Raw genomic sequence first — 17,875 nt, 5'->3', positions numbered from 1 at the left:
CCCATGATGGGGGGGGGGGAGCAGGTTCAGCCCTATGGTGGCCCCCTCCTCATTTCCCTCCATCCATACCCATGGTAGCTAAAAGGGGACCCCCAGCCTGTTCCCAGCCCCAGCACTGACCAGTTCCCCCCCACCCCGGTTAGGAGCTGCCTTTAGGAGAAGGGATGTCAAGATGCAACAGGGTTCCTGGGGGGGGGGGGAGGACTGTGGGTACCCCCATCCCTTTGCTTCACCCCCTCTTGTACATAGCCCCCCATTGCCCCCCGCCTTGCCTTTTTAAATGGTATTTTCATAGTCGGAGAGTTTTGTACAGACAAATTAAAGCTGATTATTTATACTGGTGTGTGCTGGACTGGGGGGGGGGGGGGGCACTGAAGTTATGGGGCGCATAGAGCCTGGTTGGGGCATGGGACTGATGGCTGTGGGTCCAACCTTGTCCCCTGCGCTGCATGGGAGGGGATGCAAGGGTGGGAGGGATGTGGCCAGTGGGTACCAACAACCCCCAAAGCCGCCTTCCTCACCCTAAGGATGCTGCAGCATCATTTCCATCCTTACAGCAAGGGTGGGAGGGATGGGGCCAGTGGGTACCAATAGCCCCCAAACCCCCCTTCCTCACCCTAAGGCTGCTGCAGCATCACCTCCATTCTTACAGTGCAGGTGGGAGGGATGGGGCCAGTGGGTACCAACAGCCCTTCCTCACCTTAAGGATGCTGCAGCATCACCTCCATCCTTACAGCAAGGGCGGAAGGGATGAGGCCAGAGGGTACCAACAGCCCCCAAACCCCAAGGATGCTGCAGCTTCACCTCCATCCTTACAGCACGGGTGGCACATGAGGACCAGAGGCTGGTACAGAATAGGGGGGGACCCCCCCATAGGATAAAGAGAGGCCACGAGCAGGGCGCCACGTACTTCCAAAACAATCGTTGTATCTTTATTGACGCTCTGAATGCAATGACCTGGTTTTTACTCTTAAGGAAAATAAACATCTTTTAGAAACAGCTTGTTACACACAATCTTCAGTGTGAAGCAATATACTAATAAGAACACTAGTCTTAACATTTACAGTCTTCATATATATTATATATATGTATATGTATACATATATATACACTATATAATGAGGCAATATATAATACACACGGTTTACCATTTTACAGTCATATGTACAAGATGTCACTAAAAATAGCCAGATTTCAGGCAACGCTGCCAGGGACACCGGGAGCTTCCTTGGGTTTTCTGCTTTAAATTCGCTCTTTTTTGTTCTTCTTCCTCTTTTTTCTTGTCTTTTTCCCTCTTTTTTTGTGTCTCTTTCGCTCCCGTGTCCGAGGCAAAGCTGCTGAAACAACAGACATTGTGTGGCCAGCAAACCTTGAGGGTGAGGGCTTGGGGGGGATGATGGAGGGGATGTGGCAGCAAGGGGGGCACTGGCTCTGAGGGGTCGGGATGAGGGGATGGATGGATGGATGGATGGATGGATGGATGGATGGATGGGGCTAGCACTGTGCTCCCCATTGCAGGATGTTCTGCAGGTAAGGGGGGGGGAGAGGGCTGGTGGCTCTGGTTTTAGGATGGGATTTGGGGTTGATTCACCCTGGGTTGGGTATTTGCTACTGGGGTGGTGCAGAATGGGGGGGATATGGACAGGGGGTGATCCCAGTGCTGGGCAGCCCCCCCCAGCTCTGTTATGAAGGGAAGTGAAAGCCAAGGGAACTGAGTGAACCCAGAGCCAGGGTTTGCTGAGCCAAGGCTATGCAGAGGGAGGAAGCAAAAGCTTCCTCCTCCTCCTCCCATAAGGACCCTGCTGCCAGCTGGAAGCCATTTGTACCTTGCATCAGGCTAAAACCCTGGGGTCTGCACCCAAAGCCATGGGGTTTTGCACCCGGAATTGTGGGGTTCAGCATCCAGAGCCTGGGGGTCTGCACAAGCAAAGGGAGCAAAGCCCAGCACCACGAGGAGATGCTGTCGACTCCAAAGCAGAGCGAGAGGGATGGTTTTGGGGGTCCCATAGAGCAGGACCAGTATCCCCATCCCATCAGTGCCAGCACCCCATGGAGCGGGAGGGTGACGGGTGCAATGGGCCGTGGTTTGGAGGCAATGGGTGCCCCCCAGCCCAAGCCAAGAGCCCATCACCCCAACACAGGGTCTGGTACCCAGGGATGGTTTGGGGCAGACAGGAGATGGAGGAGGGAACGGATAAAGCAGAGTGGTGTTTCAAACAGCAGGCCGTTGGTTTGTCTCTATTTTTTTTTGTCCTTTTTTTTTTATGGGATTTTGTCCTTTTTTTTTTTGTCTTTTTTTTTTTTGTCTATTTTTGACTCTTTTCCTCTGCACGTATATACAGACAGACACCGTGAGGTTTGCTGAAGGCAACATCTCAGATCAGATCAGTGTGAGATATGGGGAGCCGGGACCCACAGCGGGGCCCGGCGGCCCCACAGTAAGACAACATCGCCGGGACCCCCGCCCCCCCCCCCCTTTGTACCCCCCTTTTCTCCTCCCATCCCTCCCCCTCTCCCCCCTGTGCAGCGATCGCGGGCCGGGGGATCCCGTTCCGAATCCCTGACGGCCACGCCGGGTTTTGCCGGGGCCCGGCGAGGGGGAAAACCCGGCGCTGGCTCTGCCCGCTCGGAACGGGCTGTGGGGGGGGGAACGGGGCGGCAGCGCTGCGCGTACCCGGTACAGCCCCGGTACGGCCCCGTATAGCCCGGTACTGCCCGGTACAGCCCGGTACGGTCCGGTACAGCCCCGTATGGCCCGGTGCATCCCGGTACAGCCCGGTACTGCCCGATAGAGGCCGGTACGGCCCGGTGCATCCCGGTAAATCCCGGCCCCGCTCCCCGGGCGCTGCCTCCTCTGCCGGTCCCTCGCTGGCGGCCGGGGCGGGTGCCCGCGGGGCGCTACACCGGCTGCCTCTGCGGGGAGAAGGGGGGGTGTCAGCCCGGTGGTCCCCATGGGTCGGTATGGGGGCGGTCCGGTCCCCATCAGCGGCCACCCTGCCCACCCGAGAAGAACGGGGCTCCCACCCATGGGGTCCACTCTCACCCACCTTGTCAGTGCTTAGTGAAGGAGGATACTCCCCCCCAAGCATGGGTGGGGGTCCCGGACCTGGCATCCCCATCGCCTGTCCCCTGGTGGCTTGGTAACCCCAGGACCGCGGTTCCCCATTGGTCCATGGGGTTGACACTGAGCAGGGTGTCCCCATGGGTCCGTGGTTCAAAGGTAGGTGCTCCCACCCCAGGGTGGCTGCAGAGCATTTAGGGGGGGGGGGGGGGGGGGGCACACAGGGTGCTCTGGACTTACCTTGTGTTTGGGACATTTCAGAGAGAAGCTCTCTTCAGTTAAGAAGCAACCTGCGAGGAGAGGAGAAGGTTGGGTCAGGGGGTCCCTGTGCTGCACGATGGATGTCCCCAAGGGATGGGGACACAGTGTCCTCCCCAGCCCATGACCTCCCCCCGCCACTGTGCATCAGCCACAGTGCTTGAATGAAGGGGACATTGAGTCAATGTTCCCTGAATGAAGGGGTGAGCTGAGGCCAGACAAACTCGGGACACCAGACAGCACTGTTGGCGCAGGGGGCATTGCCATCCCAGCAATCCCATCTGAACAGGCTTCCACTGCCTAAAGGGGCTATAGAAACCTGGAGAAGGGCTTTGGGCAAGGGCCTGTAGGGACAGGACAAGGGGAATGGCTTTAACCTGCCAGGGGGGAGACTGAGATGAGCTCTTAAGCAGGGAGTTGGAACTGGATCAGCTTTAAGGTCCCTTCCAACATGACCTTGGTTGGGCTTGAGCACTGCAGAGATTGCCAGGGGACCCCATGCCCCTGTCCCCGCATGGGGCTCACCTGTGTCGACGGCACATGCGTAGTGGTAGGTGTGGGGACACCCCTTCTGGCAGCAGCCCACGGTGGCTCCCGCTTGCTGGCAGCTCGAGCACTTCTTTAAACGCACCCGGGGATTCATAGCAGGGGGGGAAAGATGTGGAGAGACAGAGAAGAGCCCATCGTCAGAGCCCAGGAGCATCCCGGAGCATCCCTGCGCCTCCCGCCCCAGCAGCATCCTTCCTCCCGTGCCGGTGCACCACGGGTGATGCTGTGCCTCTCACTTAGCCATTAACCACCACACACAAGGTTTCTACACGCGGTACCACTCCTCCGGATGGCACCGAGCCCTCAGCCATCCCCTATGGGGCATGGACATGGGGATGTGCCATGGTTCACGGTGTCCCCCATCTCCTGCCCCATCCCCAGTCGGTGCTGCAGGGATGGGAGCTCCCAGCAGCCTCCAGCCAGCCATGGGAACAGGCTGAACACACAGGCCTGGGAATAAAGCCAGCCCCAAACATGGTACTGGGGGGGCTTGCTGGAGACCCCAGGCTCTGCAGGGTGCCTGTCCCCTTCCCTTGCTGCCCGTCACTGTGGCATCAGGCCACATCGTGCCCATTTTCACCTCCTATCCTGCCTCCGCCAGGCTGCATCCGAGCCACCCCATGCAACACACGGCTGGGCCGGGGGATGAGACCCACCAGGCTCAGCACCCTCCCGGTGCTGGGGATGTCCCGTCACCCTCCCACACCATAACACCACAAGCACATTTCTATGCCTAAAAGGGGGTGCTATCAGAGATGAAGCAGCACAAATCCCACGGGAAGCCAGCGGTGCCCGAACACCCACTTCCCCTCCCAAGCCAACTCATCGGGGCCAACCCTATGTACTCCATCCTGGCGGGATCAGCTCCAGCTGAAGGCGGCCGGTGCGGCACCAAACCGGGCAGGCAGCCGAGCTCTTACCAGGTCGGCAGCCGCCTTGACAGCCTCCTGCAGCCCGTAGAGCTTCCCCGCCACCAGGAAAACCCCAGCGGTCCATACGGCACAAGCCTCGTGCAGCCAATGCTCCTGCGTGTCTCCCACCGGCTCCTGCGGCGGGGACTCAGCCTTGTGACATTCGTGCCGCCGGGGCTTTTCGGCCGCCTCCTCGCCCTCTGTCCTCTCGTCACAGCAGTAGCAGCTCTGCAGCCTCCGGAACATGCCCCGCGGGCTGGAGCGCAGCGAGCTCTGCTTGCCCGCCTCGGCACCACCCTCCGGCCGCGCCGCCTTCGCGCCGGCACCGCAGCCGCCCTCCATCCCTCGGGATGCCCGCTCGGCAGCGAGAGCATCCTCATCCACGCGCGCCTTCTCCTTCAGCCGCGACTTCTTCTTGGGCAGGCAGTCCTCGGGGTAGTAGGGCCCGCAGAGGTCCCCCAGGTCCTTATAGTTGGCGGGGTTGCGGCACAAGCAGCACACCAAGCAGGCAGCGCTCAGCGCCTTCGACACCACCGGCCCCATGTGCATGGTGGAGGAGGCGGGCAGCGCTGCCCGCGGCCGCGGCGCCGGCCCGGCCGGTCCCCGTTGCAGCCGTGCCTCCTCGCCGGGGGTGTTGATGACGGTGCAGGCGGTGGTGAACTCGCCGCGCCGCTCCACGCGGACATAGGGAGCAAAGTGGGGAGCGCGGCTGTCCGCACGCAGCCGCTTGCAGGAGATGTACTTGAGCCGGATCTCGGGCTCGGCGGGATGCACCAACGGGGCTTGCTGGGGCTGCCGCCGCCGCTTGCCGCGGCTCTTGCACCGCGCCGGCACCGCCTTGGCTTTGCCGTGCCCCAGGCGCTTGCGCTGCCGCTTGGAGTAGCCGTTGTAGTTGGAGTGGTTGGCCCGGGGCTTCGGGCCCCGCGCTGGTCCGGCCGCGGTGCGTCCTTCGGGGGAGCCCTCACCCATCTCCTTCTCCTCGCTCTTTGGTTTCTTGCCCTCGCGCGGTGCCTCCTCCCCGCCGCCCGCCCGCAGCGGGCACAGCGCGGGCACCAAGGGCGCCTTGGCCATGCCCAGCGCCGCCGCTTTGCCCTTGCGGTTCCTCTTCTTGGGCAGCAGCCCCAGGCTCTTGGCCACCACGGTGGAGCCGGGCTGAGCCGCCGGCGCGCACGCCTCGCCATGGCAGTTATCAGCAGAGAGCTTCTTCCCAGCGCCCAGCTTCCCCTTGGGCGCTCGGCCGTTGGGGTTGCGGCAGAGCTGCTCTGCCCCCGGCACGGTCGGTGCCTTCTGTGCCGACACCGGCTTGGGCAACCGCGCGTCACCGGCCACCCCGGTGTGCTTCACCCGCTCCATAGGGCTCAGTGAGGTGCCGTAGGCTGTGGCCGTCGCCACCACCGGTTTGCAGGAGAACTTCTTCAGGTTGGGAGAGGTGATCTTCTGCACGATGGCCTCCAGCTTGAGGCCGCGGCCCTTGCGGGGAGGCAGCACTTTGGTCTTGGTGGCCTCCTGGAAGGCCGCCCGCGACGTGATCTTGATGCAGACATCAGGGGCCTCCTTTGGAGGAGGGGGTTTTGGGATGGCTTCGCCGGAGGACTTGGGGGGCAGCTTGGTTTTCACCTTCTTGGCCACCGGCATCTTCTTGAAGAGGCTGGGGGGGGCCTCCGGTTTCTCCTCCTTCACGCCACCGCTGTTGCTCCGCAAGACCAGGTTCCTCTTCTTGGCAGGGATGGGGGACATGAAGGTGGATTTCCTCTTCAGCGAGTGCAGGGGCCGCTCGGACAACTTGCCCCCGACGCCCGGCCCCGCTTTGGGCAGCTTCATCCGGGCACCCACCTTGCCCTCCTTATGCGGGCTGCCCGGGGCCGCCAGCTTGAACGCGGGCGGGAGGTGGTTGTTGGCGATGAGCTTCTTGGGCACCTTGCAGTTCTTGAGCCGCACATCAGCCGCCCGCTTGCCCCGCTGCCTCTTGGTGTAGAACACCTCCTGCGCCTTGGTCCGCGAGCGCAGGATCATCGACCGCTGGTCCCTCTCCCCGCCATCCACCGCATCCCCCTCTAACGGTGTCGGCCCCACTACCTCCTCCGCCACCACCAAGCCGGGCACCAGCAGCGCGGTGTCCCCGGTGCCCTGGACCACTTTGGGGGCCGGCCGGCTGCTGCGCTTCCTGGCTTTGAAGGCCACCCGCTGCTTCGCGCCGCAAGCCGGCTTCTTGCCCAGCTTCTCCTGGTGCGTGGGGGCTTTCAGCCCTTCCAACGGGGCTGGGGCACGGGGTTCGGCGAGGGCGGTGAAGGACCGGGTGCACATGCGCGCTGGCAAGCCCTCGGCTGGGAACCGGGGGGTCTGGCTGTGGGTGCTCTTGCTTGGTACCTCTGCTTGGCTGTCCGGTCCGAGGCAAGCGCTGGCTACGCCACCGGTTGCAGGCCCATCATCAAAGGGGCTCAGCACGGCGCTGCCCGCGCTGTCCCCCTCCGGCAGCCGGCAATGGACCCTCTTGTTGCGGAGGCTTTTGCCCCGTGAGACGGGCTCTGCCTTCCCCAACGCGTTTTCAGGGGTGAGCTGCTGCTTCACTGCGACCGACGGGGTGGATTCAGCATCAGCCGCCTCCGGGTGGGATGCGTCCCCCGCGCCGCTCTCCTCCTCAGGCTGGATGTGCGGCAGGGAGGACTTGAACCAGCTCTTCACCTTGGTCTCTGTGCCCACAGCGGGGCCCAGCAGGATGACGGACTGACCGGACAGACGTGCAGCGGGAGCCGAGTTCTCCTTCTCCACCGTGCTCACGGTCTCCTCGGCGGACACGGGCACCTCGCTGGAGGACAGCACCGCAGGCATCTCGGGGGGCTTGGGTGGCGAGGCATCGTATGCCACCGACTTCTGCTCCGAGCCGGCCAGCTCGCACAGCGACGAGTACTCCTCTGCCTCCAGGTCTGACTCCTTCAGCTCCGGCGAGGAGATGATGGGGATCTCACTGAAGTCCCCGGCCGAGCAGCAGTGCCGGGTGTCCTGCAGCCACCTCTCGCTGTCTGCCTTCGCCGCTTCATCGTAGGTCAGCGTCTCCTCCTCCTCCTCCTGCTGACCATAGTCCCTGTCCGGCTCGCTCTTGGCCGGCTGCTCTCCATCACACAGATCCAAGCCACAGGCATTTTTTTTCTCCTTGCAGGACCCCACCAGTTTATTGGGGAACAAGGCCTTGGGGAGCTCGGTGGCTTGCAGCTCCTTCCACCGCAGGCACGCATCGCCCAGGCTCTCCTCTGGCCAATCGAAGTTCTCTATGGTGCTCTCAGACCCCACCGAGTTGGCAGTGGTGTTGGAGTAGCAGCTATAGCCGGGGGCTCCCGCGCTCGACGTCGCCGCAGGGATGTTGGGTTTGGAGTTGAAAGCGAGTGGAGCAGCATCCTTCAATGAGTCCTTGGTTTCGGCGGCTGTGAACTCTACCTGCGGACCCTCGTACACCTCCTCACTGAATTCCTTCCCCGCGTTGGCTCCTGAAGCCTTGTCCATCTTAAGGGGCTCGGTGAGCGTGCTGGAGTCACCCTGACTGGGCCAGGCACCCTTCACCATGGAGTCCAGGCAGGGCCGGTGGTTCTCCAGCTGGAAGGGGGACTTGGTGGCCTCCTTGTTGAGCATGGGCAAGTTGGCCCAGGCTTTATCCGCCTTCTCGTTGATGGCATCCTGCAGGACGATGATCTCGGAAGCCAGCTCCTCTTGGGACAGGGCGCTGAGGAGCAGCCGGGGACAGTCCCGTTCGTTGGTCACGTACTTGGTGAAGGACTCCAGGGGCAGGCTGGCGTGGATGCTCTGGAAGGAATCGTCGGATTTGGTGGACATGTCATCCGGGGACGTCACAGAGCACGTGGACACGGACTCGGGCTTCGCCTTGGAGTTGCTGTTGACGCGGGCAGGGCTGCGGTTCTGGTTGCAGTACAAAAAGCTCCTCTCCAACTGATCCTCCGACCCGCTGAGATAGTCAGCGTCTTGGGCCTCAGCGTGGACGGACTGAGGGGTGCTCAGTGGGTCGGACAGTGGGGTCCCCACCTGCTCCGCCGAGTAGGTGCTGCTCTCAGGACTGCAGTGCTGCCCCTTGAGCTGCTCCGGGGTCCTCGCTGGCGTCTTGATGCCCTTTTTCTGTGGCACGGCCGCTTTGGAGAGCAGCAACTGCTGGACAGTGTTGGAGATGTTCTCCACTTGGGAGGTGAGCGCCGTCAGGCTCTGCAGGCTCAGGTCCGACAGCAGGTTTTCGGGCAGCTTCTCCTTCTGCATGTTCTTACAGTTGCCAGATTGAGCATCGGGGCTCGTCCCGTCGGTGGGAGAAGGGTTCAGCAACGGCATGAAGTGGCTGTGGTCGGCGATGCCGGCCGGGAAGGCGCCGGCGCTCAGCGGCTGCTGGCTGTACTGGAAGTTCTCCAGGTTGGGCATCAGCGGGGAAGGAGTGGAGCTGTAGGACGGGGACCTGCCGACGGAGCGAGCCGGCGAGTGGCTGGCGCTGGGGCTGAAGGTCTGGTAGTACTGCTCCGGCGTCCGGACCGGCGGCGCATCGCCCTGGCAATAGGTCTGCCCGGGCTGGTTGTAATGTTGGTACTTGGCCAGGTTTTGGTAGTGGAGGGTCTCCGGGGCATGGTGCCGCCCCTGCAAGGGCTGCGGTGGCTGCGGCGGCTGCGGAGGCTGTGGCGGCTGCGGCGGTGGCTGCGGTGGTTGTGGCGGCGGCTGCGGCGGCTGCTCGTAGCCGATGCGGTTGGGCTGGTAACCGTGCATGTTGGGCACACGGGGACCAGGGGCCAGGCTGGCGGCGCTGCTCAGGGGCCGCTCCAGCGGCGGCTGCCCCGAGGGAGCCGTGCAGCTCTTATAGGAGTGTGCGGGCTGGCTGCCCCCCGGCACCGAGGAGTAGGTGGAGGAAGCGGGGAAGGACTGCGAGTGCTGCCCGAAGTGCGGGCTCTGCGAGAAGGGCATGGGCGAGGAGACGTCGTTGGGCAGCTTCTGCCGCTGCAGCTTGGGGTAAGGGAGCGCGGGCGGCTGCTGCTGCTGCTGCTGCTGCTGGAAGTGAGTCCGGAAGGGCAGCGAGGGGGCTGCTGGCTCATGGTACGGCCGCCCGCCCGCCAGCGCCGCCGCCGTCTTCTTCATCAGGCTCTCCTCATACTTGGCCACGCCGCCGGGCAGCGCCTGCGGTTGGCCACCCCACGCCTGCAGGCTCTCGTCCCCCGAATAGCGGGCAGGGTAGGGGCTGTTCTCCTGCACGGCGTAATTGGAAAAGGCCGGCCTGCCTTGCAGCTGCTGCCCTGCTAATTGCTTGTTTCCCCGGTGGTATTTCTCCACGGCGCTGTTCTCGTAGCCCGAGTACGGCAGTTGCTGCTGACTGTAGTACTCCTTCGCCACCAGCCTCTGCCGCTCGCAGTTCGGCCCTGCCTGACTTTGATGCCTGTAATTCTCCAGGCGTGATGTATCTTGTGAAGTCGGCTGGTAGCTCTGCTGGTTGCCATGGAAACCACACCTTTCTCGAAAGGACTGCATGGCGCGGGCTCCTTATCTGCGAAGAGAGAGAGAGGCGAGAATTCAAATGAAGCATCGCCACCGTGCCCGGCCGAGCAGCAGCGCCGTCACTGCCGGGGCAGAGCTGCAGCCCTGCCGCGTCAGCTCGTGGCGCCCGGCATCACCTTGCCCTGCATCACTTGCACTGCCCTGCATCGCCTTGCATCCCCCTGCATCACCTTGCATCGCCCTGCATTGCCTTGCATCACCCTGCATCGCCTCACATCACCTTGCATAGCCCTGCATCACATTGCCCTGCATCACCTCACATTGCCCTGCATCGCCTTGCATTGCCCTGCATCACATCACCCTGCATCGCTTTGCATCACCCTGCATCACCTCACATTGCCCTGCATTGCCTTGCATTGCCCTGCATCACATCACATCACCCCGCATCGCCTTGCATTGCTGCGCATCACCTCACACTGCCCTGCATTGCCCTGCATCACATCACATCGCCCTGCATCGCCTTGCATTGCCCTACATTGCCTCACATTGCCCTGCCTCACCTCACATCACCCAGCAGCACATTGCCCTTCATAGCCCTGCATTGCATTGCCTTGCATTTCACCTCCCTGCATCTTGTTGCCTTGCATTGCATCACCCTGCATTCATCACCCTCCATTGCATTGCCTTGCATTTAATCACCCGGCATTGTGTCGCCTTGCATTGCACTGCCCTACATTCATCACCCCACATTCATCACCCTCCATTCACTGCCCTGCATTGTGCTGCCTTGCAATTTATCTCCCTGCATCATGTTGCCTTGCATTGCATTGCCCTGCATTAATCACCCTGCATCACAGCACCTTGCATTGCATTGCCTTGCGTACAATCACAGAATGGTTTGGGTTCACATCACCTTGCATTTCATCTCCCCCCATCACTTTGCCCTGCATCACATCTCATCCATTGCATTGCAGTACGTTGTACTGCCTTGCATCTCATCGCCTCGTATTGCCCTACATCCCATTGCCCTGCATCGCATCGCATCACATCCCCCTGCATCACATCACCTCGCATCGCATCGCCCTGCCTCACATCACCTTGCACTGCACCGCCCTAGATCACAGCAGCTGGCTTTGCATCACCTTGCATCGCTCCGCATCGCCCCACATCACATCACTTGGCACTGCATCACCTCACCTTGCATCTCCCTGCCTCATCCTCTATCACATCTCCTTGCTGCATCGCCCTGCTTCCCAGCACGGTGCCTGCGAGCAGGGGGATGGCTGGGGTACAACTGCCAGCCCTCCTGACCCTGCTGATGGGACCCTTCCCCATCTCTGCTGCCCACCTCAGGGCAAGCAACTCCCTCCCTGCCTGCCTGCTTGTCACAGTGACCCCCTGCACCACACTGGGGTCCCCCAGCCCCAGTGCTCTGTGTCCACACCTCCAAAGCCCCTCACCTCGGCCTCTATGACCCTCCCCAGCCACACCAGGATGCTACAACCCCCTCCCAACACCCCACTCATCACCATCCCTTATTCATGACTGTGCTAATGACTGGAAGCAGCAGTGAGGAGGGCCACAACCACAGGGCTCTGCTGCAGTCATTTCAACTCACCCTGCCTGCTGCTGCCTCCCGCAGCCCCCCTGGCCCCAGCCGATCCCCCTACCCCGGTGTGGTACCATCTGGAAGCTGTCTGCTCCCACCAGCAGACGTCTATTAGTAAAGCTCCCCATTTCCTACCCCAGCTTGCATTAGGTGCAGGGAAGCACCTGGGTCACTGATTTGATCTCCAGAGGCAGCTGAGTGCCTTGTGGGGAACTAATGAAGGGATGAGTGGTGGTGGGGGGAGCACGCATCCTGCCCATCTCCAGCACCAGTGGGTTGGAGGTGCTGGGATGAGCAGGAGTGTGTTTTGGAGTGGTTTGAGCTCTGGGAGCCTGGCTTAAGGCAGCCCCAAAGGGCTGCAGGGATGATGTGTGTGTGTTCCTATGCATCCCCCTGCCACTCTTGTGCCCCAACGTGCTCCTTTGCCAGCGATTCTGGCTGTGGATCAGCACCAGCTCGGCCTCACTTCCTCACACCAACACCAGCAACGCCTCAGCACCTTTTGGGGTCTATACGGGGTGTTATTCAGTTGTATTCCCATACCCGCTGGTGGCTCAGGGATGCAACAATCCCACCGTGCCCCCTGGCACCAACGGAACCAGGCTCGGTGCCATCCAGCCCAGCCCAACATCCCGTCCCCTTCATCCCCATCTTTCTGGATGCTTTCCACATGGCTCCCCGACACTGCAGCTGCATCCCACAGGCTCTGGTTAAAGCTCAGATCCCAGCAAAAGGATGGGTCAATGCCAAACCCAGGAAGGCCACTGTGAAAGCCCCGACCTGTGCCAGGGCTGAGGGAACAAAGGCAGCAAAATCAAAGCCAGGTCTCTGGGACAGCCCTGGGCAGCAGTGAGAAAACTAAAGGGCTCCTCACGCTCTAGGTGTGACAAATGAAATGGGCTTGAGAAGACCTTGGGCTGGCGCTTTAAGGGCAGCTTCCCTCCCCCCCCACTTCTCTTGTATTATTAATTAGTGTTATTAATTAATTAGTGTTGATTTCCAAAGGGCTGGGACAATGGCAGGATGGGCAGGAGCACACAGTGCAAGGGGATGGGTCGCTCGCTGGCACATAGAGGTGGGGATGCACGGAGGGAGCACGCGTGCAGGATGTGCATGCATGCATGTGTGCAGGGTACCCACACATGCAGGCTGTGGAGGAAGCTCTTGAGCAGGATGAGGCCATGGCCATGCCTGCAGGATAACTCCAGCCTCAGCCATGTCCCGGTGCATGGCAAAGCCCGGGGCTCATCCAGCACCCCTGGGTACCTCCTTATGGGGATCACACCATGAGGGGCTGGATGAGGCCCATCAGGCAGGAGATGCAGCTTGGGCTGCCCATCACATCCCCACCCGAGATGAGCCGAAATCAATGCCGAGCCACAGCCCCATCTCCCCACAGGCCACCCCATCATTTGGCTCTGCCCAGGTTCGGATGCTGCCATTCTGGACCAGGAATGGGCCAAGCCTCATCCCCAGCAGCACCGGCTCCATCGGCAGCACCAGAGGCCAGCTCCCTACCGCAGCTTTGCCAGAGAAGGGCTGCAGCAGATGTTGCTGCCTGATGTAGGCTGTTTCCGAGCAAAGGCTTTAATGGCATCAAATCAAGCTGTCGACAGCAGCAAGGCTATGGCCCTTCCCGGGAGGGGGAGCGGCCGCAGCCGCATCCCAGGGGCCCTGCACGCTCATTCCTCCTGCCACGTCCCTGCTTTCCCGGCCCTGGAGAAGTTTCCAGTCTGGCTCCCACTGCCCCAGCAATGGGAATTGATATGGGGCCATCAGGGCATGGCAAAGCCACCGCTGCAGGCAGGGTTCATGGTGTGGGACCCCGGGAAGGGATCCCCAGGGCATGCATTGGAAGAGGAGCATCACAGTGCCCAGAGCCAGCCTGACACTGTCCCCTCTAGCTACATCCACCCTGGATCACCCCATCCCCTATGGACACGGAGCCAGCCCCACAGCTCCCAGCATCACCCTTTGGGGACACACGTTGACCCGTGGGGCTGACGTGGTGCACGGGGTGACGTGGTGCCAGGGGCTGATAGAGCGCATGGGGACGATGCCAGGAGCTGGGGCACCGCTGCCAGCACAGCCGCTGCAGCCTGCCTGCTGCTCGGGAGGATTTGTGCTGCCTGGCTGCCTTTGGTGTTGTTTTCCTCCCCTCAATCCCTCCCTCCTTCCCTTTTCTTCCCCCCCATCCCTGTGCCTGGCAGGGATAATGGCAGAGCCGGATCCAGAGCCCACTGAAGGCAGCCCAGGACTTCCCATGGCCGGGGACCCTCGGTAAGCACCCAGGACCCCCAGTGCCGTGGCACTGGGGGCAGCGGGCACCCCCCTCCTTTTTCCTGCATCCCAGCCTTGCTTCCCAGCTCATCCCATGGGGCCTGCTCCAGCCCTGCTGCTCCGCCTGCTCCCTCCTCGCCTTTGCTGCTGCGCCATCAACAAGGACTCAAGGCCTATAAATAGCAGCATGCACTCACAGGGGGATGCTTCAGCATCGGAGCAGCGCTGGCACCAGACCCCAAACCCCATCACCAAACCCATTCCCAGCGCTGGGGTGCATCCCCACACCGTGAGGCATCAAAAGTGGGGGCAGAAGGGATAGGATCCGGCCTCCAGGCCCCCTTTGGTGGCTCTCGAGGGGGGAATAAGCGCCTCAGCCCCGGATTTGTTTAATTGTGAGCTGGTGGAGGTTAAAGAAACCCTTTCTGGCTGCCTGCCACACCGCAAACTGCTCGGGAGAACTCGGTTATTGAGGGAGGAGAGGGAAGGGGAGGTTGAGGAGGGGGGAATGGGGAGGGGAAGGATGTGTGGGAAAAGGCATCGTGCTCCAGGAGCTGGGAATGGGATGGACTTCCCCCAGGAGGTTCAAAGGGACTGGGTCAGAGCCTCCAGGCTGTTTGGAGGTGGCTCTGTCTGTCTCTGCACCCCATGGATGCTCCTGTGGTTCCTGGCACTGCCTGTGGCTGTAGCCACTGTCAATGCACTGGTCCTTTGAAGGCACCCCCATAATGCAACTTGTCCCCAGTGCACCCCATTAACACACCCTCTTCACCATGAACCCCTTTAGTACACCCTCTCCCCAATGCACTCCCTTTAATGCACCCTCTCCTCAGTGCTCCCCATTAGCACACTCTCACCCCAATGATCCCCTATAATACACCCTCTCCCCACTGCATCCTTTTAATGCTCCCCTCCTTTAATGAACCCCTTTAACACACCCTCTCCCCAATGCTCCCCATCAGCACCACCATCTCCCGCATCACCAACGCTCCATCCCAGTGCGGTGATTGGGGGGATGCTGGTACCCAGCAGGCAGCCCCCCACGGCCGCATCCCGCCCCATTTCGGCGCTCAGCCACCGGAGCAGCTGCTCCCTGCACACTTCACTTGCCCGCAGATGATGATAAATGGAGCTGGGGCTGCGCCGCCCATTGCATGGGCTGGGAGAAGGAGGAGGAGGAGGAGGAGGAGGAGGAGGAGGGATGGGGTCCCCATCTCCTGCAGCCCCCCCACATCACGCTGCTCCTCCCATCAAGCTGCTGGGGAATTCCCTGGGCAGATCCCCCCACTCCGCTCTCCAAACCTCCTTCCAGGAGCAGGGAATTCCCATCGCAATGGGGTGCGTGCCCATTAACACCCTATTTGTAGGGCAAGATCCTTCAGTTCAAATCCCCCCCCCCTCCAAGCTCCCGGTGCTGCTCCTCCCCAGCAAGGAATTTTACTCGGGAATAAAAACACGGCCTGAGAACCGCACTCATGACTCAACGTTTCTGCTGGCCCCGGTTCCTCCATCCCTTGCCAGGGGAAGCCCGTGGCCTCCCCAACCTCATCCTGGAGCATGGAAACCCGGCTCATCCGCCAGCTCCATCCTCTTTGGGTCTTCCTCCTTCATTGTGGAGGGGGGTTTGGGTGCTTGAAGCCAGGGGTTCACTGGGAGGGTCGGGCTGGGGAGGATGGGGGGAGGCAGTGAGAGGCAGAGATTTGCCGGTGTGGGGTGGATTCTGTTGGTGCTGGAAAATGATGGCCAGAAGGAAAGGATTGGGGAAGGAAAGAGGGGAGGGGAATGAAAAGGAAAGAAAAGAGAGGAAAAGAAAAGAAGAGAACAAAGAAAAGAAAAAAAGAAAAGAAAAAAAGAAAAGAAAAGAAAAGAAGAGAACAAAGAAAAGAAAAAAAGAAAAGAAAAGAAAAGAAAAGAAAAGAAAAGAAAAGAAAAGAAAAAAGAAAAGAGAGAAAAAGAAAAAATAAGAGAAAAAAGGAAGAAAGAAAAAGAAAAAGAAGAAAAAAGGAAAAGAAAAAAGGAGGAAAAGGAGAAGAGAAAGAAAAAAATAAAAACAAAAATATAAAAACGAAGAGTAAAAGAAAAAGAAAAAATAGAAAAGGAAAAAGGAAAAAGAAAAAGGAAAAAGGAAAAAAAAATAAAAAAAAAAAAGAAAAGAAAAAGGGAAAAGAGAAGAAAAAGTAAAAGGGGGGAAAAGGGAAAAAAAAAATGGGGAAAAAAACCCAAGGAAAAAAGGGGGAGAAATAAAGAAATAAAAGGAAATAAAAGAATTAAAGAAAAAGAAAAGAAAAGAAGAAACCAACAGAGCAGGAGAGGAAACCCCAGAGTCTGGAGCTGGCCGCAGAGTAGATGCTCAGCCCGGCTCTTCCCGGGTAAATCCCCTCTCCGTTGGGAAGCGCGCTCCGGAGCACGATCCATCACCGTGTGCACCATGGAGGGTACACGTACCACTGCGTGTTTGCTCCCAGCACGGGGCTGACATCAACCTTGGGGCGCGGATAGCGGGGAGCAGAACCAGCCCGGATGAGGATGAGGATGAGGAGGGACCAGGCTCCTCCACATCCGCACCCAATCCTGCTGCAGGCCTGGGTGCTGGGGAGGACGGCACCGATGGGCACAACCACGGCCATGGGGATGCCATTCACCACCATGGTGACCTTCAGCCAAGCACCAGCCTGGCCAGGTCTCAGCTTGCTCCTTTTATCCTCTCATTTTCTGCCTGACAGGTCAGGATCCTTCTTCCTTCCTCCCTCCCCTCCCGCTCTTGGCCCCGCTCACTTCAATTCCATTAATAATTAACCATTCCAGTCATAATCGTGGCTAATATTAACCTCCTTCCCTCTCCCATGCCCTGCTTTGCTCCCTGCCTCAGTTTCCCCTTGAAGCAAGGCAGAAAGCATATCCCTGTAAGGAATGGGATGGAGAGCAGAGCGATGCCGATGAGGAAGCGCAGTCTCTCCCATCCATGAGTGTTGGACACCCAAGGTGGTGCTGGTCCCCCTTTACAGGGCAAGAAAACCAGGATCCCCCACACCTTGATGATGCTGAGGCCCTGTGGGGTTCAGGTCTCATGCAACAACATTAAAAGCGGATAAAAGAACGAGAGAAGGAATGGATCCTTATCCTGATCCCAGATCTGCTCCGTACGTGCCTGTCTCCTGAGCCGGCTGCTGCAAGTGGATATGGCTGAATGCATGAGGCTGCACTCCCTTGGGAATGCGATGGGGGTGGCTCATGGTCCACAAGCAGCTTGGAAGCGGGACCACTCTCCAGCCGTGCCTCAGTTTCCCCACCTCATGGGTTGTGCATGGCGGTCCCATGGGGATGGAGCAGGCTCGTGCCCCAGCCCCATGCCGGTGTCCTGGATCTTCTCAGCACATCTCCATCCCCAGCAAGGACTGGACACCCCATAGGATGGCCATCACCCCAGGACATTCCAGCTCTCCCAAAGTGGATCCGTCCCCTCTGGCTTCAACACCTCAGGCTCTGCTCTGGCCACAGCCAGGTTTTCTACTGGGAAAACTTCCAGCCAATTCACGCTGCAATGCCAAGAAACTGGAGCACGCAAAGGCAAAGGACAGACCCCAGTACCCTCATCCCTCTCCCACACTCCTGCTCCTGCTCCAGAGCTTGGCCATGAGGATGCTTGAAACGAGCATCATTAAACACTACCAGTGGTCCTATGAGACCCCTTCACTGGGACCCACAGTTACGAGGGGGGGCAATTCCCTGTCCCCCCTT

At 60.1% G+C, this 17,875-nt stretch overlaps 1 protein-coding gene across 1 annotated transcript in view; it reads right to left on the bottom strand.

Annotated features, from left to right (window-relative positions):
* Nucleotides 1–1,875: 1,875 nt before the first annotated feature.
* RAI1 (retinoic acid induced 1) overlaps nt 1,876–17,875 on the bottom strand; it is a 70,472-nt gene continuing 54,472 nt past the window's right edge. Inside the window, exons 3-6 of the mRNA XM_062618982.1 lie at nt 4,789–10,297; nt 3,845–3,938; nt 3,302–3,351; nt 1,876–2,913 (exon numbers count right to left, since the gene is read on the bottom strand). Of these exons, the coding sequence (XP_062474966.1) occupies nt 2,899–2,913; nt 3,302–3,351; nt 3,845–3,938; nt 4,789–10,281 (5,652 nt within the window). The 5' untranslated portion in view covers nt 10,282–10,297 and the 3' untranslated portion in view covers nt 1,876–2,898. The remainder of the gene's footprint in view (nt 2,914–3,301; nt 3,352–3,844; nt 3,939–4,788; nt 10,298–17,875) is intronic.

Source organism: Pezoporus occidentalis, unplaced genomic scaffold, assembly GCF_034315485.1.
Source record: "Pezoporus occidentalis ecotype Australia unplaced genomic scaffold, CSIRO_AGI_Poc_V1 ctg208, whole genome shotgun sequence".
NCBI lineage: Eukaryota > Metazoa > Chordata > Aves > Psittaciformes > Psittacidae > Pezoporus > Pezoporus occidentalis.
Note: the sequence above shows the minus strand (reverse complement) of the source record. Positions and strands in the feature narration are given on the sequence as shown.